The sequence below is a fragment of the Gadus morhua genome, chromosome 3, assembly GCF_902167405.1.
Source record: "Gadus morhua chromosome 3, gadMor3.0, whole genome shotgun sequence".
NCBI lineage: Eukaryota > Metazoa > Chordata > Actinopteri > Gadiformes > Gadidae > Gadus > Gadus morhua.
Window position 1 is genome coordinate 6,523,129 of NC_044050.1, and position 26,738 is coordinate 6,549,866.

At 46.0% G+C, this 26,738-nt stretch overlaps 1 protein-coding gene across 1 annotated transcript; it reads left to right on the plus strand.

The window, feature by feature from the left end:
- On the plus strand, nucleotides 1-25,847 carry ecpas (Ecm29 proteasome adaptor and scaffold). The gene is made up of 49 exons (XM_030351755.1): nucleotides 1-104; nucleotides 827-957; nucleotides 1,194-1,310; nucleotides 1,825-1,943; nucleotides 2,290-2,439; nucleotides 2,582-2,753; nucleotides 2,843-2,982; nucleotides 3,403-3,481; nucleotides 3,559-3,678; nucleotides 4,338-4,423; nucleotides 4,606-4,681; nucleotides 4,978-5,027; nucleotides 5,142-5,208; nucleotides 5,354-5,476; nucleotides 5,744-5,847; nucleotides 6,311-6,434; nucleotides 6,702-6,782; nucleotides 7,317-7,533; nucleotides 7,635-7,726; nucleotides 9,803-9,937; nucleotides 10,089-10,251; nucleotides 10,584-10,756; nucleotides 12,363-12,464; nucleotides 12,618-12,741; nucleotides 13,905-14,050; nucleotides 14,422-14,476; nucleotides 14,643-14,757; nucleotides 14,955-15,023; nucleotides 15,157-15,274; nucleotides 15,540-15,707; nucleotides 16,113-16,192; nucleotides 16,414-16,519; nucleotides 16,670-16,717; nucleotides 17,268-17,386; nucleotides 18,157-18,307; nucleotides 18,399-18,464; nucleotides 18,941-19,030; nucleotides 19,201-19,267; nucleotides 19,380-19,471; nucleotides 19,602-19,668; nucleotides 20,086-20,283; nucleotides 20,760-20,971; nucleotides 21,433-21,476; nucleotides 21,785-21,977; nucleotides 22,618-22,765; nucleotides 23,089-23,194; nucleotides 24,267-24,355; nucleotides 24,534-24,605; nucleotides 24,884-25,847. Exons 1-49 carry the CDS (start codon nucleotides 83-85, stop codon nucleotides 25,021-25,023), a joined length of 5,526 nt encoding a protein of 1,841 aa, XP_030207615.1. The 5' UTR covers nucleotides 1-82; the 3' UTR covers nucleotides 25,024-25,847.
- The last annotated feature ends 891 nt before the right edge of the window (nucleotides 25,848-26,738 follow it).

Genomic DNA, 26,738 nt, shown 5'->3' on the forward strand with positions numbered 1-26,738 from the left:
TACTCTGTGTGTGGAGAGGAGTGGCACACCGGCGTGCAGTAGCGCTCCGTAAACTGGGAGGGTCGCCAGTGACTCTGCAAATATGGCTGCTCAGGATGAACTCAGTAAGTTTCTCTGTTGCGTTAGTGCTTATTTGTTCAATCTATTTCAGTATTGCCTGTACAAGTGACTGGTGGGCGTCCGTTTAAGTGAACTGCTGTTTCTAATGCTATCATTTCAACTGATGATGAATAATTTACGTTTGTAGTAACGTTAAATTTAAAAGACTGGTGCAGGGACATTAGCATGGGAAGCTACCGGCCTTTGCTAACTAGCGTGCTAACGTCAGAGGCCATTTTCCCAGTCATGGTCAAAATGAAAGTATCGCAGTTTAATAATTTGCCATTAAATGATCATGAATGGTGTGTTTATTGTGCCTTTAATGTGTTATTGAAACACGGAGTTGAATTGTCACATTGTCATGTGAGATTGGAGTCTGAACAGCGGTGAGTCAGTGTGTAGCCCCAGGGAGGCATGCCTACATAACATGTATGTTTGGTGATATTTGCAGCACAAGACACGCTCATCAGAGCCACCAAATCTAGTAATATTCTTATTTCAGTTATTTCCATTTAGCTCTCATCATAACATGTCTTCAGAACGTAATTGACAGCTTTCACAGTGCAAGCCATGCAAGTTATACCTATTGTGGGAGTTGCATCATTACCATTAAATGGGCAATAACGTAGATGTCTTTCTAACAATGACTCGTCAGAGCATAGCAGGTGATTCTTTGACAGAGTGGAACAGATCTTAAAGGCCCATGTCGTTTTCTTTTGTCTGACAGATCAGTTGGAACGAGTGTTCCTTCGCTTGGGCCATGCAGAAACAGACGACCAGCTACAGGACATTATATCCAAGTTCCTACCCCCAGTACTCCTTAAACTCTCCAGTGTCCAAGAGGGCGTACGGAAGAAGGTAATGCATAGGTTAATGTTCGGCAGCATGCTTTGTGACAAAACTGAGATTTTGTATTATCTGTCAGTTATTCATGCAACCACACTTGCAAAACTTAAATTTCTGCTAATTTAATTATCCTTCAAAAAGAGGATACACAATCACTTTGGAAGTCATTCTCTTATTACAGTGGAGTTACTGTATCATGACTTTTCACTTGCTAACAAACGTATACCTTTGCCTGCCTGTTGTGCTAGGTCATGGAGCTGCTGGTCCACCTGAACAAAAGGATCAAGAGCAGACCCAGAATCCAACTGCCAGTAGAAACCCTCCTCGTCCAGTACCAGGACCCCGCAGCTGCCTCCTTTGTTACGGTAAAATAATAATCATCATGTGGCAGAAGGTGACATCTCCCATCATCTTCTGTACGACAGCAAAAGCCATAGAAAAGCAAATGGATTCACCTCATTTAATGTTGCATACAACATTGTGAAATATGAGTCCCGTACCTCCCTGTATCGGCAGATAATTGGTCCTGGGAACTCTTTCAATTTTGCCATTGCTTAAACCGTGCCATTTAAGGCGTTGTTATCGTGAATATATTTCAGGGTCAAAAATGAAATACAGCACAACTGTATGTCCTACTTAGGTGAAATGTATTTACATTGCATGCATTGCATTTAACTCATAATGGGTTGCCTGTTGGCCATCAAAAGGGTCTTAAAATAGGACCACGTGATCCAAAAGGATATTCTCTACTTTGACAGTGGTGTTTATAGGGTCACGTGACTGTGACCAGAGAGCAGTTTAGCTATTTATAGAAATCTGTACGTTGTTGTTGATCAGGGTGCGGGTTGTCATAATGTATGTGTGTTTTTGTTGTTCTAGAATTTCACCATCATCTACATCAAGATGGGCTACCCCCGTCTAGAAGTGGACAAACAATGTGAGCTCGCCCCAACTCTGCTCACTGCCATGGAGGGTAAACCACAGCCACAGCAGGACAGGTACACACACACACACACGCACACACACAGAGCACACACCCACCAACAGTCGCACATGAGGAAGCATTTTCCAACCAATAAAGAAAAATCACCTACTCTTTTCAGTCTGAAGTTATTTATATTTTTCTTTACAGTGTACATTGCTATTTCATGCATAATATTAAATACAAAGGAGAAGAGAATCTGTTGCCTTTTGAGATGCATGTTTCAGAATTAGTGCCTTATTTTATTCTAATAAATGTTCATGGTTTTATTCACGCCTTAGGAATTGAAGTGTATTTAGTCTCCTCCCAGGATCCTAATATTTGAGTTTATTCTTTCTCCTGTTAATTCCCTCCGGCCCCAGCTTGATGCACCTGCTGATCCCCACGCTGTACCACATGAAGTACCCGGGGGACGCCTCAAAGAAGGCCTCTCCCTTCATACTGATGGAGAGACCCAAGACAGTTCAGCTGCTGCTTGAGTTCATGCTGGAGGTTCTCCTAATGCCCTATGGGTGAGCAGCTGCAGCACACTCTCCTATGGATAAATATGGATTTATTCTGATATTTTTCCATACATTTCCAAAACTTCTTTATAGCATTTAATTCATATTCAAAACCTTCCCGGGGGAGTCAAATGGTTATTCTTACCTGCAGGTTTGTGCTGAACGAATCACCCACCCGACCCAGCCCCCCCTCCCCCCAGGGAGGTGCAGTGGCGGGGGCAGCCCCTGGCCAGGGTCTCCCCCAGCCTCCCCCAGGCATGAGCGTCTACGCTGCCAAGAGGGTGATCGGAGAGGCCCAGTGGAGTGCTGAGCAGCTGGAGCAGGTATGCAGCGTCCCCACCCCACCCCCCCACCTTTCACCCGTGGACAGAATTGCATTGACTCACGGTGGACGTCTGCGTGTTCTCGGCAGTGTAAGCTGGGCATCGTGAAGTTCATCGAGGCGGAGCAGGTGCCCGAGGTGGAGACGGTGGTGCACCTGGTGGTGGCCTCCAGCGACACCCGGCACAGTGTGGCCACCGCAGCCGACCTGGAGCTGAAGAGCAAACAGAGGTGGGTGGCACGGCCCCCGGGATGTTTACCCCCACAGACAGGGTCCACTGTGAATCCTCAAAGATGCTGTCACTATGTGCATCATACATCAATGTGCTGCCTTCTGTTGATTAAAGTACAACAAAAGATACGTTCTATACATGTGTACATATATTACTGACTAATACAACTATAATTTCATGAAACCTGATAGTTTAAGATTAAGGCAACACAGGTGTTACCCGTTGTAGCACTTGCAAGAAAAGAGGATTTAGTATCATAAACTAAACAAACTACAAATACAACTGGTAATGGATGAGATGTTGTATCCCCTCCAACCACATATAAACACTCACTATGGTGCATTGGAGGTCTTAAATAGATTAATTATGTTTTGATGGAAAGGCTTCTACTCTGACCCACATGTGTTCCTCTCCTCAGCATTGTTGACTGGAACAATCCTCTGATCATCAACAAGATGTACAAGGTCTACCTGGGTGACATTCCCCTCAAAACAAAGGTCAGTGTTCAGCTGACTCTGTGTATGTCATGAGGTGTTTTTTATGATGTAGCATAATGACTGTGGGTTGATTCTAGGGAGTGGCTGTAAAACAGGAGCTCAAGCACGAGCCGGTGAGCACCCGGGTGAAACTGAAGATCCTGCCTCACCTGCTGCGCTCACGGCTAGCTGCGGAGTGCTTCCCTGCCAACATCCAGGTAACATGAACTAAAGTCAAATAAACAAAATGTATACACTAGATAAAGACAATAACCATGTGATAATATGAACATAACATAAGTCATGAACCATGTGGTAATAACAATACGTTAAACATGTGGTAATATAAACACTATATAAAGACATTAACAATCTGGTAATATAAACACTAAAGAGATTAACCATGTGGTAATATAAACACTATACAAAGAGATTAACCATGTGGTAATATAAACACTATACAAAGAGATTAACCATGTGGTAATATAAACACTATATAAAGACATTAACAATCTGGTAATATAAAGACATTAACCATGTGGTAATATGAACAGTACATAAAGACAATAACACTAAATATAGACAGAATATAAAGACACTAAACATGTGGTAATATGAACACTATATAAAGGCATTATACACGTGATAATATAAACACTAAATACATACATTAAACACGTAATATAAACACTAAATAAAGACATCAAAACACGAGCTTGTACGCATGATTCACTAGGACAGATACTAACTCTTGACACGCTCATGCACATATCTGTTTCACCACCTTCTCAAGTCAATGTTTATGCCACAGGGATATGTGTCTTGGTAGTAAGGGGGCGTGTCCCATGTGTCCTCACATGTTAATCTGTGTCAACAGGTGGTGTATGATGGTCTGTTTGGAGCCAGCACCAACAACAAGCTACTGTCTCTGACCCTGCAGTTCGTCCATCACATCTGTATGGTGTAAGAACACTTCTTGCTAGCCCTTTTTAGTAGCTACCTCAGTTATACACATCGATGTGTGTATTTATTTTACTTTCATTTTTGTCCTGTTGAAATCAAATTTCCTTTTCCCAATTACTAAACAATGTGCTTTTTTTTTCTTTTTTAAATTGTATCCTTCTAATTTGTCAATCTCTTTATAGGTGCCCTGACAGTAACAAACCTCTTGGGCTGATGCTGCTGAACGGCCTGACCAAGCTCATCAATGAATATAAGGAGGTAGATCCAGCAACGCAACTTCCACGTTAAATACTACTTCTGTAACTCCTCCCAGACTACCACAGTAATTCCACCCATGCTACTTCTGTAACTCCTCCCAGACTACCACAGAAACTCTTTCCATACTACCACTGACTCCACCTATACCATCTCAAACTCCTCCCATAATAACGCTGTAAATCCTGGAATAATACCAGTGTAACTCACCCATACTATCACAGTAACTCCACCCATGCTACCTCTGTGACTCCTCCCATAAAAATGCATATCTACTTACCTCTTGACTCTGTTTGCAGGATCCTAAGCTACTTTGTCTTGCTTACTCTGCTGTCGGGAAACTCTCCAGGTATTGATAATCCAAATAGCTATTCTAGTATTATTGATTTGACTATTGATTTGATATTGAATTGTAGATTTATTGCATATAATTCAACGTGTACTCATCTCCTCTCTCTGCTAGCCGCATGCCCCAACTCTTCACTAAGGATATTGCATTGGTGCAGCAGTTCTTTGAATCAATGTGCAAGGTAATTTTTGATAATTAAGATGTATACGATATTGGAGTCTGTGGTTTCTGAATCGCAGACCTCTGTTTTAAATCCATTGAATAATTTGTTGCTACCGGCTCATTGGACATTGTTTTTTTTTAAACATTGCCCTGATGTATCGCAGGAGGAGTCCGATGTCCGCCTGGCCATCCAGGAGGCCCTCTCCATGATGGTGGGGGCGTACACCAACCTACAGGGGGCCTTGCTCAACCTCATGGAGGCCCTAGTGGCAGCCTACATCGTCAAGGTAGGGCGGCCGGCTCAATCTAGATCTGTGGTCAAATGCGAGAATCAAGTATTCTCTTCGGTTATTCATTCTTTAATAGGTAAGAGCTGAGTGATTATGGTGTAGTAGGGCTATTAGGTAGGAAGAGTTTAGTAGCGATTAATGGGTTCTCAGCCGAAAGGTTGCGGCTCTGAACCCAAATGTCAGCAGCCTAATTGCCGTCGTGTTTGGACAGTCATGCAACACCCCGTAAGCTCCCTCACACTCCACTGGGTTCCTTCTCTCCAGCCGGAGGTGCAGGTGCGCCAGGTGGCCATGAAGTTTGCCAGCACGGTGTTTGCCAGGGACCACGTGTCCTCCAGATACCTGCTGCTGCTGGCGGCCGGAGACCCGTACGTACACACTCTAAATCCACTACGACGGGCCCCAAACCAAAAATGCCTTCTGCCACACTTCTGTGGCGTGGCTGTATTGCTGTTCAGGCTTTCTCTATTTCCACGATTAAGGCGGGTGCAGCCAGATTGTATTTTCGATTGCCAGTAATATTTTAAGCATGCAGTGAACCCATAGAGGGCACTTTGAATAAATCCTCACGTCTTATCCTATGTTTTTGCGCATTGAATTAAAGGTTTTAACCAGGATCAATTCATACCACTGCTGTGTAACTGCGTCCCTTTTAATATACAACAAGTTGTTTTAGAGTTGCATTTATTTTTATTTTAGTTCACCCCAGTGAACGTGTGTGTGTGTGTGTGTGTGTGTGTGTGTGTGTGTGTGTGTGTGTGTGTGTGTGTGTGTGTGTGTGTGTGTGTGTGTGTGTGTGTGTGTGTGTGTGTGTGTGTGTTGGTATCCCAGGGGGGAGGAAGTGGCTGGGGAAGCTCAGAGGGCACTGAAGATTGTTCCCAACAAGAAATCAGAGAAGGAGGGCTCCAAACCCATGCCTTCCTTCCCAGACATGGTGGCCTATGTCCAGGAGAAGGTAAGGCCCTTTACGCCCTGCTCACTGGAGCGGACGGCACTTTGTTTTCCTAGGAAGATAAATGTTCGATAGAAATTCAACATTTATCCCGATGACTAATGTTTACAACCTTGTTTTTTGTATGTTTTTTGTATTTGGACCAGAAAGTAGGAAATGTATTATTTTTTACTGCTCAAAATATAGATGTAGATATTGAATGGATATAAGCATTGCATACGTTGCATGCAGTCTGTGGTCCTGAATAAGCTAACATCATTAATTTTCTAGGCCGCTCAGAGGTTGAAGACTCCCGCCAAGTACATTGTAGGAACCGCTACTCTTCCTTTTAACCCGTCTGCATTTCGAGAGGTAAAACATCAACTTTTTGTACACATTCTATCAAATGTCAGTTTCTGTGTATGTAGGGGCAGTGGGTAGGATGTAATTGCATTTATTGGATATATATTCATAAGTATGTTATAATTAGATTAAAATCACATGAACATTTTAATTGTTACCGTAGAATGAGCCCTACAGCAGGTCAGAATGGACAAATGAGGACAAGAGGACAGATTTTCAATAAAAAAAAAACTATTTTACTTTTAAACTTTAGTTTGACAGATTAAATAACTAAAAACAATAAATTAATCTATCAAGGAACCTCATCACTTTACACTGGCTACTCAGGCCAGTACCGGTCACTGTAGCTTGTCCTACCTCATTGGAAATAAAGGGGTGAGGGAGGGGGGTATTCAGTTGATTGACATCTGCAACCTCAACTCTAGATGCCACTTAGACAACACACTGCACCTTTTAAAGGTAGCTAAATTGGTTAAACGTCTGTGATGTCATCGGCATCCCCTTGACAACCTGTCTGTTGTACTTCCTCTTCCTCGTCTACAGATCATGCTCTACCTGAGGATGTGTCTGGCCTACAGCGCCGGCACCACGCCGCTTTCCAAGAACCTGGTTGACATGCAGGACGACGCGCCCGCCATCGGCCGCTACATCCACACCCTGCTGACCTCTGACCCCCAGCCCCTAGGGTCCAAGGGTGCTGAGAGCAACCCTGTGCATGTTTACATGGACCTGCTGCAGCAGCTCCTGTCGGCCATCGGAGGTAAAGACACCTCAGGTTTTAGGTTCTCCTTGCATTATTTTCATGAGTTTGTATTTTTCTTACATTTTGATGTTATTATTTGCACTGTTATCCGTCCACAGGGATTCCAGTTATGTACTGTCTTCTGGAAGTGGTCTCTGTGTGTCCAGAAAAGCTGGCGCCAATATTTGTTGAGAAAATTGACTGGATTAAAGTAAGTTAATATTCACTGGACTCTCTCCTGCTGTTGGTGGTCATGTATAAAGCTTTATTAGGGATGGATCCATTGCCTTGTGGTGTATGGAATAATATATTTAAAGGTTGTATAGGTGATTTGCTTTTTTGGCCATTTTTGCAAAATTACTTGAAATCCTTATCATAACCCGCTTACAGCCACTGAGTTAGAAGTACTGACATGAAAATTAAACATGTCAATCATCTGTGGAACGGGCAGGGCTCGAAAAACTCCAGCCAATCATTTCTATTGCCACCGAGTTGCATTGGACAGTAAGTACGTCAATCAAACGGTCGTACTGCACTCCCCCTCCCCCGCGCCCCGCGCGCGACCCCTTCGTGCAGTACTCGTGACCCAGAGCAAGCTCCTGTTTGTTGTTATCCTGCGGTAGCTATTGGAACTAGTTAATCCACATTTGGACCTAGCAGTAGAAGACAATTTCCATGGCAGGCAAGACGCCACCATCCCCACCACCACCACCACCACCACCAGCAAAGAGAAGGAAAACTCTTTTTCAGAGAGTAATTGATAATAAAAACGCTGAAAGAGAAAAACTGAAATCAAGAATAATCCTAGGCGCTGCTTTCGAACGTTGGCGGCAACTGAAGGACGAGAAGGGTCTAAAAACCGATGCTTGTGTGGCGGTTGACCTAGTTTCAAAGTTTATACCGTTTATACTCGGTAATACCGGTGTGGAGACGAGTGTATTACTCGGTGTGAAAATGTCCACACCGCGGCAACCCTAGTGAAAACCAGGACTTCCAATACAATTATATGAAACAAACATACATTTTCTAAAAATAGTAATGATTTATGTGACCGTTTAATGTTTATAACATCTGGTCCAACCATTGCAGCGAGAACGTATTCTCAGCAGGGGGTGCTGGGAAAAAAAAAAACTCAGCCTGCACTAGACTCGCAACTCGTTACATTGATAAAAAAAGATGTATAGCAGCGCAGCTCAATTACACCAGTGCATGCGCGGACAGTTGAAAATCGATCGTTCACATCCAGCTGCTCACAGAACAAGTTTAGCGCACCACCGCTACCCTCACACTTTTTCATATAACCTTTTTTCAGCACTAGGTCATATGAGCATTAAATAAATGCTGCGTCTCAAAATGCCTTGGACAGCAGCGAGGATGACTCGCTTTGCCACGGGCCGAAACAGTTCGGAGCGACCACAGCCAGAGCGAACACAGCGGGGCAGAGGAGTGTCAGGAATAGTCTTTGGTGTACACATCAGTACGGCCTATTTGCACTACTGTTTAGTGGCAATGCAGTGTTTTATTCGATGCCTTTTTATTTTCGTATATTATTTCAATGAATACAATTTATGTATTCATAAAAGATCTGGTCTTCAAATCTTTTTTCCAAATATAGGTCGTCTTACAATGGGGTTTGTGTTTATATTCGGACCAATACGGTACAGCGGGCGCTCACATGACGTTAAGCATTTCCTGGTGCATAATGTGACGCTTCAGAACCTAAAATCCCGTTTCTCCCCGTTGACACGACAACACATAACCGGCGTTTTCAGAAATCTCCACTTTGGCCGGAGTGTTTAGAAATGATAGTTTTCTGTGATAAGACAGGGCCTCGGACAGGGGGTGTTGCAGCACCCCCAGCACTCCTACTTCCCGCGGTACTGGGTGCAACTTACAGCTGAATGTAGTGCCATGTTGTTAAACGAAAACCTACGCTAGCCTGGCTCGCTCTCGCGCATCTCTGTTCGCGCTCGTGCATGATTGCGCGTCCAGGTACTTGGAATGGGTGGAGTCAGAGTCAGCGTTGAAGGAGAGGGGGTAGGACCATTTGAGTTGTGTATTTTCAGAATCTGCTGGCGTTTCCCAAATCACCTACCCAACCTTTAATAATATATATATCATACATAAAATGAAGGCCATCCTAAATGTCGGCCGATCTCACACACAATGATTAGAGATCCCATACTTGACAAAGCTTCACCAGCTTCCCCCTTGAAGTTTCCCCCCTCTCATTTCTATTTACATATGTATAGGTGATTCCCTCTTCTCTATATGTAATGTCTTCCAGAGTCTGATGAACACCAACAAGGAGGACATGAGGGAGCTAGCAGCCCAGCTCTATGCCGTGGTGGTCTCCACCATGTCTGGCAGTGAGCTGAACACCGCTGTTCACAACCTGGTCAAGATCACCAAAGACCACCACGTGCGTGACTGCCCTCCATCTGCCTCTGTTGGATGATATATGAACGCTTTCATTCTGTTGACTTTAGACAGTGAGGTATTGATGCAAGGTCAATATTGGTACTAAATAATTTGTCTGACTAACCATGTTATTTGTTGTTGTGTGATGACAGAGCCCCGAGACCCAACACGGCGCCATTTTGGCTCTGGGCTACATGGTGGGCAGGTACATGAGCAAGAGGAAGGAGTACGCCATTGACGATTCTCCCAATAAGATGGAGACCGGCGTGTCCAAGGACGATGATGACCTTGTTTCCTTGGCAACCAAGACCATTGGTACGTATTCTCGTGCGGGCGTGTCCTGGGTCCACTAGAATGGAAGCGGGCGCTAATGAAAGTCTGTTAAGTATTACTGGCCCCTTCACTGTCACTCAAACATTATGAGGTCCTCCAATAACTGCAAGCTTCAAATCAGACAGTTAGCATGCAATGCTTACACTGCTCAAACAGCTGAGTCAATCTCCTGAAATTAGGGAATGAGGGTAAGTAATAAGGGACGGGATTTATTGTCCTTGATCCTTATGTGGTCCGATTTTTTTTTTTTTGAAGGTTCCTACTGCTTTGGTTAGTCACTGACCTCTGTGTGTATGTGTGTGTGTCCCTCCCAGGTTCCTTCCTGGACAACAGCAGTGCATTACTGGCCGTGGCATCCTGCACTGCTTTGGGGGAGGTTGGCCGCAACGGGTCCTTGTTGATCCCTGCGGAGGGAGAAGGCTTCACCAAACTGTCCACCGTGGACAACCTGCTGGCCCGGATCCCCTCCGGCAAGGAGACCCTCAAGGTGTGTGTGTGTTGATGTGTGCTTCCTGATAGCCATTGTCCATTATCCTCGTATTCACAAAAAATGTTTGCGTCATGGTCAAATCGTTTTATACTGTATATATATCCTTTAAGCACAGTTAGTGTCTAAATGCTTCACAGGCCCACATTTTGCGAGGCAGCCATAACACTAGCCTTTGGGATTTTCCCGTCTTGTACTTCATTTTGGGTCTAGGGACTAATGCGGTTTTAGAAATTTGTCCGGTATTGTGTGACAGCATTGTAGCCGTTATCCGAAAAACCAGGCTGCAATTTAATCCTTCGGGTAAATGTAAACTCTAAAAATGAAGCCCTAAAAGTACTTGTTTTACCACTGACTGTTATATTTGTTTGACAACAATGTAGAAAGGATTGTTTTATAGAAACACAACTTTGATGCAACCAAGTATGGCTCAAGTTGAGTCCTCGCTCTGGGAGAGTGGACTTGTGACAGGAAGATAAAGGTGGAAACGTGAGTGAGAGTTGGAGAGGAGTGCCGGCAAGAGGTTGTTTTGTTGTTCGTGTTATCTAAAAGATTAGGGTGCAGGAGGGTTGATATATTGTAATGACAACAGGGATGCAACACAATTTCTGAGTGTCAGACACAATAACATACACGGATCAAGCGAAACGTAAAGGAAAAAAGTTGTATTTCTCTGTAGGGATACTTTCCATGAAGTCGTCAAACGCTTATGATAATCATCTGAGCCTGTTGATGGTAAAACCAACCCTTTCAGAGGAACGTACATTGACAGAGTACTACTGCCCCAAAGGATTACATTGCAGCCAGTTTCACAGATTACAGCTGCAGGTTTCTCGCTCAACACTGGACCAAAAGAGTTGTCTGTTAGTCACTCAGACCCAAATTGATGGAGAAGTAGGGTAGAGGTCTGGAAATCCCCAAGTTATCCTTTAATCATCATTAAACTGCTACATTTGGCTTGCATGGCAGCAGTTTCCTTACGGTACTCAGCTAGTCAAACATCACATGGATCCTCTGGGCGCTCTATCCTCCCACCGCGTCTCCTGTCGTTAATCAAACAGCCCTCAAGTTGCACTGACTTGAAGTCCAAATTGCCTTCTTCAATTTACCATTTTAGTTTCCACTTGATCAGGGCCTTTACCTTTTTGAAAATATTCATATAGAAATTGTTTTCGAGGCTTTTTTTTGTTTTCTTTGACCATTTTACTGCCCTACAACAATCTATTTAATGACTGCTTTACGGAAGGACATTAAACCATATGTCCTTCCATAAAGCAGTCATTAAATTGATATAATATACTGCAGATACGACAGTATACACCAAACGGCCTACTTTATGACTGCATATCCCCAATATATTACCCCCTTGTTGATCTTTTTTATTGTTTTCGTTTTCACCCATAAATGATAATGTTTACTTGCATAAAATAGAAGTGTGTGTGTGTGTGTGTGTGTGTGTGTGTGTGTGTGTGTGTGTGTGTGTGTGTGTGTGTGTGTGTGTGTGTGTGTGTGTGTGTGTGTGTGTGTGTGTGTGTGTGTGTGTGTGTGTGTGGTTGTGCACGTAAGACTTTCTATGTGACAAATGGAACTGAACTTTGGGTTTCAGATGAAGGAGAGGTCCATCCAGACATTGGGCTCCCTCCCTGTGGGCGATGGAGACTTCCCCCACCAGAAGAAGATCATCCAGGGACTCATGGACTCTGTGGAGGTATGAACCTATCAATTATTTCCATCCTTTCTTTTTAAAGGTTTTATTTTTGTTGAGGTATCAAATGATTTTACTTCTGTCCTTAAGTTCTGTTGCCGTTCTTAACCATTTTACTTGATTAAATTGGTTTTAATCTCTTGCTCGCTCTCTCAGGCCAAGCAAGTGGAGCTACAGTTCACGGTTGGCGAGGCCATCACAAGCGCTGCCGTGGGAACCAGTTCCGGCGCGGCCAGAGACCCGTGGACCTGCCCTGAGGACGAATACAGCCCACCCAACAGTAAGCACTGTAGTACGGTGTTTGTCCACTAGAGGGCGATGGGGTGCTTTGTACATTGTAAGAAGAGATGTTAAGCATCATCTGAACCTAAAGAGAATGTTTTTATTCACGAGAGGCTTGTCCCTTGACTTTCTCTTCATTGTCTTGTTTTGTAACCGAATGTTGAAAGGATGGCGCAATAGGGGTGTGACTCTTTGGGAGCAGGTTATGGGGAGTTTGTAGCCTGGCACCGTCCACCTACCTACTTCCGCTCAATTTTCATTTCACTTCAGTACTAGGTCTGGGTCTGCTTCATATTCATGGGTTCTTTGGAAGCCAGATTTTTGCAGTCTAATCAGCGAACAGAGGGAGTGGCTGAGAACGATGACGTCGAGGTCGCTCGCCAGTTTCAGTTGTAGTCGGAGGAAGCCCAGGAAGACAATGGAAAAGGATACGAGAGAAGCTATTCGGTCTGTTGTGGGATCGCTGCCGAATATCGATTAATTAAAGCCGGAGCAAGGACAAGCTTTGCTGAGTCTTGTTGGTGGCCATGATGTTGTGGCGCTTCTCCCCACCGGGTTCGGGAAAAGTATGATTTTCCAGCTGGGAAATCATTCCAGCTGTTAGAGGTGAAGGAGCCGGTCCCGTCGCATGAGATACGTCACGACCAAACGCTATGCGATTGGTTATGGCAGATCCAGAGTGGCACTGGGCAGATCCAATCATTTTAAAACTTCGACAGACACCCGCCTCCAAGTGAGTGAACGTTTGTCAATTGGGCAGTTCCAGACCTTCTGTACAAATGAAATGAAGTACGATGGTCTGGTAGGACCAGGCTAGGGAGTTGGAGGAGCAAGTTTCAGAATGTTATGAAGTTTTTATCTGTTTTGATTGTTGTTTTTTAGGTTGGCTTTATGTTTCGTTCTGGTTTTTTTTCTTATCCTTGAATGTTTTTCCTGTTTTCAAGGAAAAAGCTTCTGAATGACTTGTATTCAAGGAAAAACAGGAAGAAACCTTCCAAGAAAAAAATTGATAACAGAACCAAACACAAACCCAACCAAAAAAATAAAAACCAAAACAGAAAAAAGGGGAGAAAAATAGTAGTAGACGATATAGTAGGTCATTCAGACATTTTTCATAGTCAATCCTGATCCATAACAACATATCTGTCACCATTGCGTCAGATGTGAAGAGCAACGATGTGGTCCCCTGGGTCCTGAACGCGGTGCTGTCGAGGTACATCCCCAGCCAGAACCCCCATGTCCGGCAGGCCGCCTGCATCTGGCTGCTCTCTCTGGTCCGCAAACTGGGAAACCACAATGAAATCAAGGTACCCTGGATTTAAAGATGGACAGAAGGCTGTAGATTCATACTTCAAACAGTTGTTTAGTTCATCCAACAAATTGCATATGTTCGTCTGGTAGCAAATATTGGTCATTACAAAGTACATTTTCAGTTTTTTGTGTTTATTAAGATGCTTGCACACTTGGCCAAAAAACACAACAAACTCCACCAACCCCCAACATGGGGCCAGTCTGCCGTACCTCTGGGTTGTTGTAGCTGTTGTGTTGTGTTGAACAAGTCTCGTCAGGGGCTGTTGACATCCTAACGTTGGGTTTCTGTTTGTTGGAGCACTGTGCGAGCCCTTTTATTCACAGTATTCCTTCTGGCAACCATGATATGATTTGTTCTGTCTCTCAGTCCCACCTGAAGGAGATTCAGACGGCTTTCATCTCCATTCTCTCCGACCCCGACGGTAAGACTAAGATCCCTATGACGTCCACTCCTGCCCCACTGTTTTCATTGTTTAATTCAGACTCCATGTCTAACGTTTAGGCAGTAGTTTTTCAGTAGCACTGAAAAACCACCACCTTTCTACTCTATGTCCCTGTCTCCAACTCATCCCCCGTCTGTCCTTCCAGAGTTGAGTCAGGACGTGGCGTCTAAAGGCCTGGGCCTGGTCTACGAGATGGGAGGAGAAGGCGACCAGCAGGAGCTTGTATCCACCCTGGTGGAGACCCTGATGACCGGCAAGCGGTGAGAAAGCACCCTCCTGGTCTAGGCTGCACGGGGCGGTCAGAGAGGCCTTCTGCTGTGTTGTGTGGTGAAGCTTAGCTACGGCAGAGGGCCTGAGTTGGGGACAGAGGTTGATGATGTGAAAGTAATGACCGCTGTCACCAGAATCAACAAGTCGTTTCTCGATAAGAAGTGTAATGGTGGTCTGTTCTCTGCAGAGTGAAGCACGCGGTCTCTGAAGACACAGAGGTGTTCCAGGGCGAGGCTTTGGGAAAAGCACCCGACGGGTGAGCTATGTTAACTGAATAGTGTCCATTTGTTTCTTTTCAACCTCCTTCACATTTAGATTAGAAGAATTTATACATTTCACTAAACACGCGTTGAATAACGTTATTTTTTCATCGCCGTGATTTCTGGCAGTCAAGGGCTGAATACCTACAAGGAGCTGTGCTCACTGGCCAGCGACCTGAACCAACCAGATCTGGTCTACAAGTTCATGAACCTGGCCAATCACCATGCCATGTGGAACTCCCGCAAGGTATAAAAAGCACAGCTGACCCATCAATAGTTAAATATCGGGACCTTGGCAGATTTTCTTTCTACCGAGTAAGCACTTCAGCGTGTATTATATATAATTAATGATTTGAACCTTACTTTAAATAATAAGAATCATTACTGATGGGGATAACATGATTGATAGCCTAACTCTCGGGGCTTTCCTCAAATTAGAATTATTATCTGCTACTACTTCTGTCTGTCTAATGTGGTTCCCTGGGTCCTGTACCTCCTCCTCCTCCCTGCAGGGGGCAGCCTTTGGCTTCAACATCATAGCGGCGAAGGCCGGGGAGCAGCTGGCCCCCTTCCTGCCCCAGCTGGTGCCTCGTCTCTACCGCTACCAGTTTGACCCCAACATGGCCATCCGCCAGGCCATGACCAGCATCTGGGACGCTCTGGTCACCGACAAGACCCTGGTAACCCAACACACTCGTCCACATATGCGTTTCATCTGGTTGACCTGTTTCTAGCAGTTAGGAGCTATATTTTAACTGCAATTTATTAGAAATTGAATAGCCAGCTGTCCGCTATAAGCGAGGGAAATGCACTATGAAAACATTAGTTTATATTTGACTGTGTGCCTCCCTCTGTAGGTCGCTCTGTAGTTTTCATCACTCCTGCCTATTTTCTGACATGTTCGCTGATCTTTCGGGCAAACATCTTGCATGTCAATCCCATTTGCACACAAGGCAGCATGATCGCAACACTTCTTAATAGGGGAGGATCTTAGGGAAGGGGGAGGTAGCAGGCATTCGTTGGCTTTTAGTATTTTTTATTTATTTTTGATCCATGTTTATTGATATGTTTTCTTTTCTTCTTAGGTTGATAAGTATCTCAAGGAGATCCTTCAGGATGTCATCTCCAACCTGACCAATACCACATGGAGAGTTCGGGAGTCCAGGTACAACCACACACAGACACAGCCATTGTGTGTCTTTTGGAGACATAATTCCCCGCCAAATCCAAATGTTGTCATTGTATTCACCCATGGGCTTGACATGAAGTGTTTGGGTGTATCATTGACGGGGAGAAACGGGAAAAGGCTGGGTATTAATTCCCTGTTAATGCACGCCTCACCCGCCTCCCACATTCATTCATTATTCCACATGTCTCACCGCTCAGCTGCCTGGCCTTGAACGACCTCATCCGCGGCCGGCAGGCGGATGACATCATCGACTACTTGGCGGAGATGTGGGAGACCCTGTTCAGAGTTCTGGATGACATCAAGGTGAGTTCATGACTTTCTTTTACACCACAAAAAGCTGCCATTTCTCAGCATGAAGGGAGCTTCTGAATATACTGTGGCTCAATATTGAACATGGCTCTTGATGATCAAGTTGGCTATAATATATTGATCCTGACTGATCACTTTTTTCAGGAGTCTGTTCGTAAGGCAGCCGACATTGCCCTGAAAACGCTCAGCAAGGTAAGCCGTGTGTGTGGGTTTGTTTCATTGATTCTCTTATCACACATATCCTCTTGTGCAAAGGCCAAAACTTGTAACATTTGGACATTCTTTTGTTAGATAGCCATTCAAATCTAGTTTTCAATGGTGGTGCTCCCACCATTCAGTTGCGTCAATAGAAATAAGAGGTTGCGGCAAGCAGGGGGTTAATGGTTTAAGATTGATATTAAGCAGCGATTTATATGTTGAAAAGAGGCCAAAATAAACCAATAAGCTCATTATTATAACGGATTGGTAATAAACATCAATGGAGCAGGTAGCAATTTTTCTTCCTTTTATGGTGAACTGTCGCCCACAATAGCTCCTCTGGGATTTCTCTTAAAGTGATTAGTTCCAGTCCAACCACCCATTTGATTTGTGATAATTGAATGTCAACTCATACTATAGAAGTGTCACTTTACTGAATTTTTAAGTAAAGTGACTTTACTAAAGAAAACCTAGTGATCATTCAGTGTTTGAAATGAGGTACTCGGCCAGACCCAACCCCCTAAACACCGGGCTCCCTCCCCAGGTGTGCGCCCGTATGTGTGAGTCCACGGGCACGGGGGCCCAGAGGACGGTGGCCGTGATGCTGCCCACCCTGCTGGAGAAGGGCATCGTCAGCAACGTGGCGGAGGTCCGCTCCCTCAGGTACCCCTCTGCCCTCATCACACACAGGAGCTAACGCCCGCAGACGAGTCTTATAGAGCCAGACAAATGAATGAAACTAAACTCACTGCAAGGGGACGACCTAGCGGAAAACTTTGGGTTCCTAATACGTGAAGCTCACTGCACTGCCTTTTTTGTTGAAGCCGAGAAAAAGGCAGAGCAATATGCTACTCTTTTTTACTCTTGCACAGAAACCATTAAATATGCATACCTAAATCTGCAGTGACGTTGTTTCCTATCTTTTTGGGGTGAATTATGTTTAAATCTGGCCTTCCAGGGCAGTCTGCCAAATGTACCAGGTGCTCACGGCAGAAGGAAATAAGGTGCCCAGCTTGGCAGAAACAGGAAGCAGAACACTGGCTTCCCATGGGGCTTGTACATCAAGACGTCACAATGACGGCCTCCATTTCTGATGCATTGGCGCATTGGCTTATTCATCTTGAAATGATTTGTCATCATGGGAAGAAATTGTTGTTTTCAATGGCCCCAGCGTTTCTTATGGGTGACGCGGTGAAATAAAGAGCGTACGTTACGTTAGTGTCGAGGCGCTAATGTATGTCACTGCTGTCTGTATGAATATGTGTTCAAATGGGTAAATGTAAGGCAATATGGTAAAGCCCACTGGTTAGAAAAGCGCTACATAATTACAGTCCATTTACCATTATTGTACCCATCTAGTGCTCTACAATGTGCGCTCCATCCCTCACTCAACCTACCTCACTCCTGCACACCTCATCCCCCCCGTCCCACAGCATCCAGACCCTGGTGAAGATCAGCAAGACGGCGGGCGCCCGGCTGAAGCCCCACGCCCCGCGCCTCATCCCGGCACTGCTGGAGGCCCTCAGCACCTTGGAGCCCGCCGTCCTCAACTACCTCAGCCTCCGCGCCACCGAGCAGGAGAAGGTAACGCCCCCCTGGAACCACATCTGGTGGGCTCCCATGTTGGCGCGGCTCCAGGAGTCTCACCCTCCCTGTCCCTGTGCTCCCTCTCCAGAGTGCCATGGATGCGGCCCGGCTCAGCGCTGCCAAGTCCTCTCCTATGATGGAAACCATTAACATGGTAATGAAAAAAGGCCGCTTTTATATTGAAATGTTCATGGGCCCCTCACACCTTCCTGTTTGAATGAATGCAGTCATGTTTGAGCCCCCACCTGGCTCATTGTTGCAGCGAAGCCTATTTTTAGTGTGAAAATTAAATATAGCTGGTAGCCTTTATGGCCTAAATTAAACATTCTCTAGCGGGGCGTTCATTGAGTGTTACTGTGATCGTCTTTTGCTGTATTTTGAACTTGAAGAACAGCCAGCTCACGCAAACACGTTTATCCGTGAGACATGTTGAACCAGTTTTAGTTTTTCGTTTTTGTGATCTGATTGAATGTGTTCACACCTGTATTTGTAGCCACCTGAAGTTGATGTTCTGACACCTACTTATATCCTAGCAGTGTTTTTAAGAGAGTATATGCCCTGCTGCGTGGCTCGATTCATTACACCCTTTAGAGAATGCGGTCACACTGAACACGTGTGTTGTGTGTCCAGTGTCTGCAGCACCTGGACGTCTCTGTGCTGGGAGAGCTGGTGCCCAGGCTCTGTGAGCTGCTCAAGAGTGGAGTGGGACTGGGCACCAAGGTACGTTCGCACTACGCACACATATGCACATGCACGCACGCACGCTCATACGTGTGTCTATACTGTCGCGCCTTGGTGGATTTACACGTGCCGGGTGTTAATGCTGGGATGCCGTAGCCAACCTCATGTCTGTTAACATCTCTTCATTCTGCCTCGCCGTGTCTCTAAAGGGCGGCTGTGCCAGTGTCATCGTCTCTCTCACCGTTCAGTGTCCCCAGGACCTCAGCCCGTACTCAGGTAACGTAAAAGAACTCTGATCAGAAGACCCGTGTGGAGCGAGTGGTCCTACTAGTCTGTGTGTGCTAACGTTTGTGTGGCGTTTTGTGTTTTTTTTTTTATATACAAAAAGGGAAACTGATGAGTGCCCTGCTGAGCGGCATCCACGACCGCAGCAGCGTGATGCAGAAAGCGTTCGCCTTCGCCCTGGGTCACCTGGTCCGGGTACGATGCCCTTCTCCCCTGGAAGAACCGGGGATGTGTTTTGTTGTGGCCCTAAATGACCAGCAGCCTGTCCCCTTTATGCCCTACTGGGGTTTCAAAACGATTTTTTTTTGTTGTGTTCCTCTGTCAGACGGCCAAGGACAGCAGTGTGGAGAGGCTGCTGCTGAAGCTCAACACCTGGTACCTGGAGAAGGAGGGTGAGTGCTGCTCATCAGACTCTAGAGGGGTATCAGAGGATAACCAAACCCCCTGACCCCATCTTTAATCAATAGAATGTTTCATTGTGGGGCTGCAGGTCACCTGTAACCAATCCTTCAATTCCCTTTGGATAAGTGGTGGACAGGTGTGTCACAGTGCTTATCCGCAGGTGACCTGGTAACCCTATCAGACATTCAGAGATGGTGCATGCGATACCAATTGTAACCTACATCCTCTACAATGCAAACCAATGTACAAGTGGTGTTGGGGTTCGGTTCTCCTTCAGTGTATTCAATTATTTGGCAAATTGGAAACGGTGTCGTCTTTCTTCGTGCTTCCCCCCCAACCCCCCCCCCCCTTCTTTCCTTGGTTCTGACCCTCAACCGTCCCCCTGGGTCCCCCCCCCCCCCCAACAGAGCCGGTGTACAAGTCGTCGTGCGTGCTGACGCTGCACGCCATCAGCCACTACAGCCCTGACGTGCTGAAGGGCCATGCGGGGTTGGCCCTGCCGCTGGCCTTCCTGGGCATGCACCAGCTGCCCGGCCCGGACGAGGAGCAGGGCGAGAGCCACGACGCCACGCTGTGGTCCGAGGTGTGGCAGGAGAACGTGCCAGGTGAGGAGGGTGGAGCCGCTCCATGGACTGGTGGTGGTGACGGGGCTGGCCTTCAAGGCTTTGTGAAAAAATCTTTTGTTTCTTTGCTTGGGTTCCTTTGCATGTAATGAGATTGTGACTTCATATAATGTCCTATCATTTATATTAGTCTTTTTCGTCGTTTCAGCATTTTATATTGTTGTATAATATTAGTATAGTATTAGTATTATTATTAAGATATTGCGATTGTGTGACTCAATTATTTGGGCTTATGTTCGCTCTATGCATTAATCTGCATCAGCACAAGTTATTTTCTTCAATGCATACACAAGAACCAGCATGCTACCCAAACCCTGGGCATGCTGCTTCTCAGACAAAGCGTCAAATCAATGCAGTGATCTCCTAGCTCATTAGGTGGGGGGCCGACCAGCTCGCCTTGAACCTCTTGATGAGTCACACTGACAGCCTTCTTCCCTTCCGCTTCCCTCGGACTCCAGGAAGCTTCGGAGGCATCCGGCTCTACATGACGGAGCTGATCACCATCACCCAGAAGGCCCTGCAGTCCCAGTCCTGGAAGATCAAGGCTCAGGGGGCGGCCGCCATGGCGACAGTCGCCAGAGAGCAGACCGGCTCGCTAGTGGCGCCGCACCTCGGCCTGGTGTTGACGGCCTTGTTGAACGGCCTGGCCGGGCGCACCTGGGCGGGCAAGGTACGAGGGGTCTCCTGCACTGCAGCTGGGAGAGTTGTGTCTGGGTCACTGCTGCTGGGAGGGTGGTGTCGGGGTCACTGCTGCTGGGAGGGTGGTGTCTGCGTCACTGCAGCTCGGAGGGTGGTGTCTGCGTCACTGCAGCTGGGAGGATGGTGTCTGCTTCACTGCTGCTGGGAGGATGGTGTCTGGGTCACTGCAGCTGGGAGGGTGGTGTCTGGGTCACTGCAGCTGGGAGGGTGGTGTCTGGGTCACTGCAGCTGGGAGGGTGGTGTCTGGGTCACTGCAGCTGGGAGGGTGGTGTCTGGGTCACTGCAGCTGGGAGGGTGGTGTCTGGGTCACTGCAGCTGGGAGGGTGGTGTCTGCATCACTCCTGCTGCCGCTCACCTTGTTGGAGGGTGGTGTCTGCATCACTCCTGCTGCCGCTCACCTTGTGCTCCTCTTGTGTTTCCCATTTCTTCCAGGAGGAGCTCCTCATAGCCATTGGTTCAGTGGTGTCTAAATGCAGGTTGGTATCGCAATAGCGGTCAGAAAAAAAAGAAAAGGGGGGGGAAAGTTTACCGGAATAAAACTATTCATTGAGAAACATTCCCCGAATGAATTGGCAGGTGGATGGTCATGTTTCCTCTTTGGAAATGTTCTAGTTGGATCTCTTTGGAATGCGGTTTCTAGCTTCAGTAGAAGATTGCATAGTGGAGGTTTTACTTAAAAGACCATTCAGACAATGTTCCTGGCTGTTTGGACGTAGATCTACAACACATGGTTTACGCACTCCATTCTCAACCTTTCTTCTTTCCCTTTCTCTCTCTACTTCAGCGGCGAGCTGCAGAAGCCGTGCGCGGGCCAGCCCACCGTCGCAGAGGTGCTGGAGCTGGTGCTGAAGGAGTGCCGCAAGGACAGCCTGGTGTACAAGATGGCGGCACTGCGCTGTGCCGGGGACGTGCTCCAGAGCAGCCAGGAGGACCGCTTCAGCGAGGTGGCCGAGATCCTTTTCCCCCTCATCAAGAAGGTAGGACGGTCGCCCGGAGCGCTCGTAGGCTGCTGCATTCCCTGCTGACTAGAACCCTTTATCCCAAAAAATGTGTGTGCATATGCAGGTCTTTTTTTCTTCTGCCTATGAAAGAGTAGAAATGGAGGCCAGTGAAAATGTTAAGCTTGTTAATTATTTTCGTATCCGTTCAGTTTCACTTTCAAATTCTGGTTGAAGAACAAAATGGGTGCTGCATGTTGTTCCTGTCTGTTTCCGCGCCGACGTACAGAACTTCTACGGACGTCATAGTGCCAAGCTGGAAAGGGGCCAAACTGGCCTGTCCATGAGCACGGGTTGTAGCCATTGCCACCAAAGACAAAAGTCTGGTGTTGGTGGGTTTCTTGTACAGTTGGAAAGGGATATTAGTCTAGCCTTTAGAGTCTTCATCATTGGTACCCAACTATTGGTGCCTTCTTTGTGTACTGTAGGTATTTGTTGTTATCCTTGTAAGCTACTTTTACTTCCTAGTACGCTGCGCTTGGGACAGCAGGAGTACGATACGGATACGTTATTCCTGCTCCTCGATCCATCCAGCATGTTGGATTATAGCGATGGGGTGGTGTAGCGGTGGATGCCCACCACGCTGTGTCCAGTCCAGTCACCCGTCCTGTCCCAACAGAACTCCCCCCAGGGCGTGGGGGCCCTGCGGTCCCGGGACGACGACGATGATGACGACGACACTAAAGACAAGGAGCGGAAGACAGACGCCCTCCTCTGCTCGTACGAGACGCTCGGCAAAGCCTGGCCCAAGAACCAACAGACCCAAGGTGAGACGTACACGGTGATGGTGAACTGTAAACAGAATAGGTCAAAGGGCGTTGTGTTCCTCTTCTATTGTATATATTCCAAAGATCTTCTGAACAGTCGTTTGCCCTCAATGTCAAATAAATGGTGTGTACTTTAAACTGACCCATATCGTTCAAATGTATCCCCGGCAGCAAGCGGGAGTTTTGATGAACAAACAAGTTGCCTCGACGACCTGTGATAAACGCTTGTTGACTGTCAGTTGACGTAGAGCTGGGGTAGCTTGTGTTGAAGGATATTACTCCCACACACACTGAAGCTCTTGTTTGTGTTTATGTTTGTGCAGCTCGTTTCCAGGTGGACGTGTGCTGTCTGATGTGTGAGAAGCTCAAGCTGAGCACATGGAGAGTGCAGCTAAGTGTTCTGCAGGCCATGAAGGCCTACTTCCAGGGGTATGCACCATCAAGTCTTACTTCCACACATTATTTAATTGTTCGCAATTTCGATTTTAATAGTTTTGTTGGTTTTTTTTATCAACTTTTTATTGATAAAATATACGTGAAATTTTTTTTAACAGTACAAGTTTTTTGTTTTGTTTTTACATCTCAAAATCATGTACCATGTACCAGAAACAGAGCAAACATGAAAACAAGAAACATCCCCAACCCATGGTGACCCCCTTACCAACCCCTGCCCCTGATCTCTCAGCCTTTCAAGAAAAAAATAACTTATTAAAAAAATACAGATATCTAATTCAAACATAGAGAGAAGAAAAAGGAAAATAATAATCAAATAAATAATCACATTTTGTTAATGCTGTACTCTTTCTTTTACCAAATTGTAAGCTTCATCCCATGCTTTTAGGGTTTTCAGACTAGCTCCATGCACCCAGGCCACAGATCTCTCCCATCATAACTATAACTAGAAAAGAGTTGGCCCACTTCTGCCGAGATAACGTGTGAGGTGGTTGCCATCCGGGGGCTAACATTTTCTTTGCTGCAGTGAGACCAGCCCATAAGAATACGCCTCTGCTGTAGAGACAATTCTAGACTAGTCAACATTAAGTAAAAGTAAGGTCGGTGACAATGGGATATTCACTTTCAGCAATGTCACTTAAAGTGGACCATAAGTGTCCCCAAAAGGCAAACATGCTGGGACATTCCAAATTTACAAATGTAAAAATGACCCTGGGGAATTAAGTGTACATAGGTTACAGTTAGGAGATGGGATGATTTTCATAACATGAATTTTTCTTAAGATACATCCTGTATACATTTTAAATGTATTAATTGGTGATTAGGGTTTTTGGAAGTATCCTGGGGATTTTCCCATTCCCAGCAAATCTCTTCCTCATCTGCAGAGGAAATAATAGGCGTATATATGTTTGTGGGCAACATACACTCCACAAAGTGTATGAGTGAAGAAGTGCTCACTCTTCCATCTTTTCATACAGCCTGTTCCTTAGGCTGTCACCCAGAACCTATAGAGCCGTGGTTCCCTCATTCACTGTGGTTTTGTGCGCAGGTTGATGCTCCTGGACAAGAGCCACCAGGATCCCACCACCCTGTGCCTGATCCTCACAGAGACCTGCGCTGCCCTTCCTCACCCTCTAGGTAAGGCCTTCCTCCGCCCGGCCTCTGGCTTGTCTCAACCACAGACTGAACGTGCGTTAACGCCAGCGTGCCACTACCGCTCATCTGTGCGAGTCGGGTCTCCCTTCGGACCTCCGTAGACGTACGGATTTGCTCTCTGTGTGCTCCCCTTGGTGACACCCCTGTTTCCCCCATTCAGAGAACAAGAGCTACTCGTCTGTCAGGACCGAGGCGCTGTCTGTGGTGGAGCTGCTGGTCAAACGGACCGGAGGCAAGTCTGCCCTCATTTCATTAGCTCTTTTTGTGTTTTTGATTGATATTGGTTACCTGAATGTAATGGGGTGTTGGGCTCTGCCTTCAACCTCTCAAGCGCTGAATTGAGTGAGCCACCTAGTCTGACTGGATCCCACATTGAAGTGTGTGTGTGTGTGTGTGTGTGTGTGTGTGTGTGTGTGTGTGTGTGTGTGTGTGTGTGTGTGTGTGTGTGTGTGTGTGTGTGTGTGTGTGTGTGTGTGTGTGTGTGTGTGTGTGTGTGTGTGCGCGCTACAGAGAGCGAGCAGTGGGACTGCGTGCCGGTGAAGAGCAGGGAGCAGCTCCAGCGCTCCCTCTCCACGCTGCAGACGGACAGCCGGCCCGACCTGAGGGACAAGGCCCAGGAGCTGCGCAGGCACATCCAGAGCCAGCCCTGATCCCGCCCACCCCCCCGCACAGCCAGCCAATCAACAGCCACCAACCCGCCCGCCTGTTATAACCCTGGAAACCAACACACAGACGTACACGCACCAACCTTACTGCTAAATAAAAACCTTATAGTCTAAGGGGCATTTACCACATTTCCAGGGCTCGGGGGGGGGGGGGGGGGGGGGCTCATGCAGGTGGACTGACTTGTTAGCTTTAGTGTACACAGCTGGGGAAGGGAGGAAGGGACTCGTTGTCTTTAAGAGGCCCGATAGGAAACCATGAAATGGTTTTCTTGATTTGCAGCGATGGGGAAAGGCTGTATGTTGTGATCTGTCAACAGGTTTACATGTTTTGTTTGTTTGAAATAATAATGGAATCAGGAAGTAATTTGAATAAATTGTATGATCCAATGTGTTGGTTTTCATGAGCACTGTATTCCTCCGCGTTCGGAGATTTTAACTACTTCTGTGGCTTAGCTTATCATTTTTATTATTTTGATTCATGACGTATGTATGACAGCAGATGCTTTGATTTGTTTTAAAGCTATTTGCCGTCAACATTAGTGTTTGAACTTGCGGACAACATGGATCACTGTGCCAAATGCAGTGGGTTATAGAAATGAAAGAGGTGTGGAAAACAAGGATCATAAAATGGGAAGACAGGGCATTGTGCACTCGTCCAGCGTATTAAAAGATGTTTGTTTTTTTAAACCATTTGCAAGTTAATGTGGGTGGTTCATTTTTTAGAAATGAAAAGGAAAAAGAAATGTAATGTGTGAGAGGGAGCAGTCTGGATGTGTGCCCTAATTAAATAAAAATGCAAGAACTAATGACCCATTTTTATTTTCTTCAAATTTTTACTTCATTCTTACTTTTTTCTTCCTCCTTAGTTCTGCCACCCTTATTTACATTCTACTCACCCCTGCGGCCATTCATATGCCCCCCTTGTCTGTGTCCGTCATTTGACCAAAAGCTTGGTGGTCCAAGATGGTCATGGATAAATGTAATTAAATTGTAAAAAGAAAATTGGGATATTCATCTCATTGACGCATGCACTTGTTGAATCCCGAAGAAACACTTGTGTTGCAGCCTTATGTGTAATGTTGACCCTTGTAGGCTACAAATAATAACAATGCTGATGTACGAGGCAATGTGCACAAATGGGAAACACTGGCGGCATGCAATGGCTTGTCGGTGCATAAGGACACCATCCAGCAATGATGGGGAATTCAACACGCCATTTTTTATTATATGATTAATATGGTGACCGACTTCCAAGTGCAGTTCAAGTAAAAAGACGAGCAAGAACCTCGATATTGACGGCACGCATCTCTGGCAAGCAGTCAAAACCCAGATCTCTTGAGAGTAACGCACGAACAAAGTGTGACGATGGAGAACCTGCAGCCTTCAGAAACCCAACGAAGAAAACTGACAGGCCAAACATTGCAGAGTGAGGCCTCTCCGATTACCTTAATTATCTCCAAATAAAAGGACAATCTGAAACCCAGTTTCAATGAACAGATTATTGTATTTCACTTATATTCAAATCGATATAACAAAGCTGATTTACACGTGGTTTATATCGACTTGTTGCAACGATCTATAATTAAATGTATTTTTCTATTCGTTGTGAACATGTTCAAATCACCAGCGCCGCTTGTTCATCTCACGAAGGACGCTGGCGGGCATCGCCTGCAGCTGTGAGTTCCCTCCTCTTCATGGAT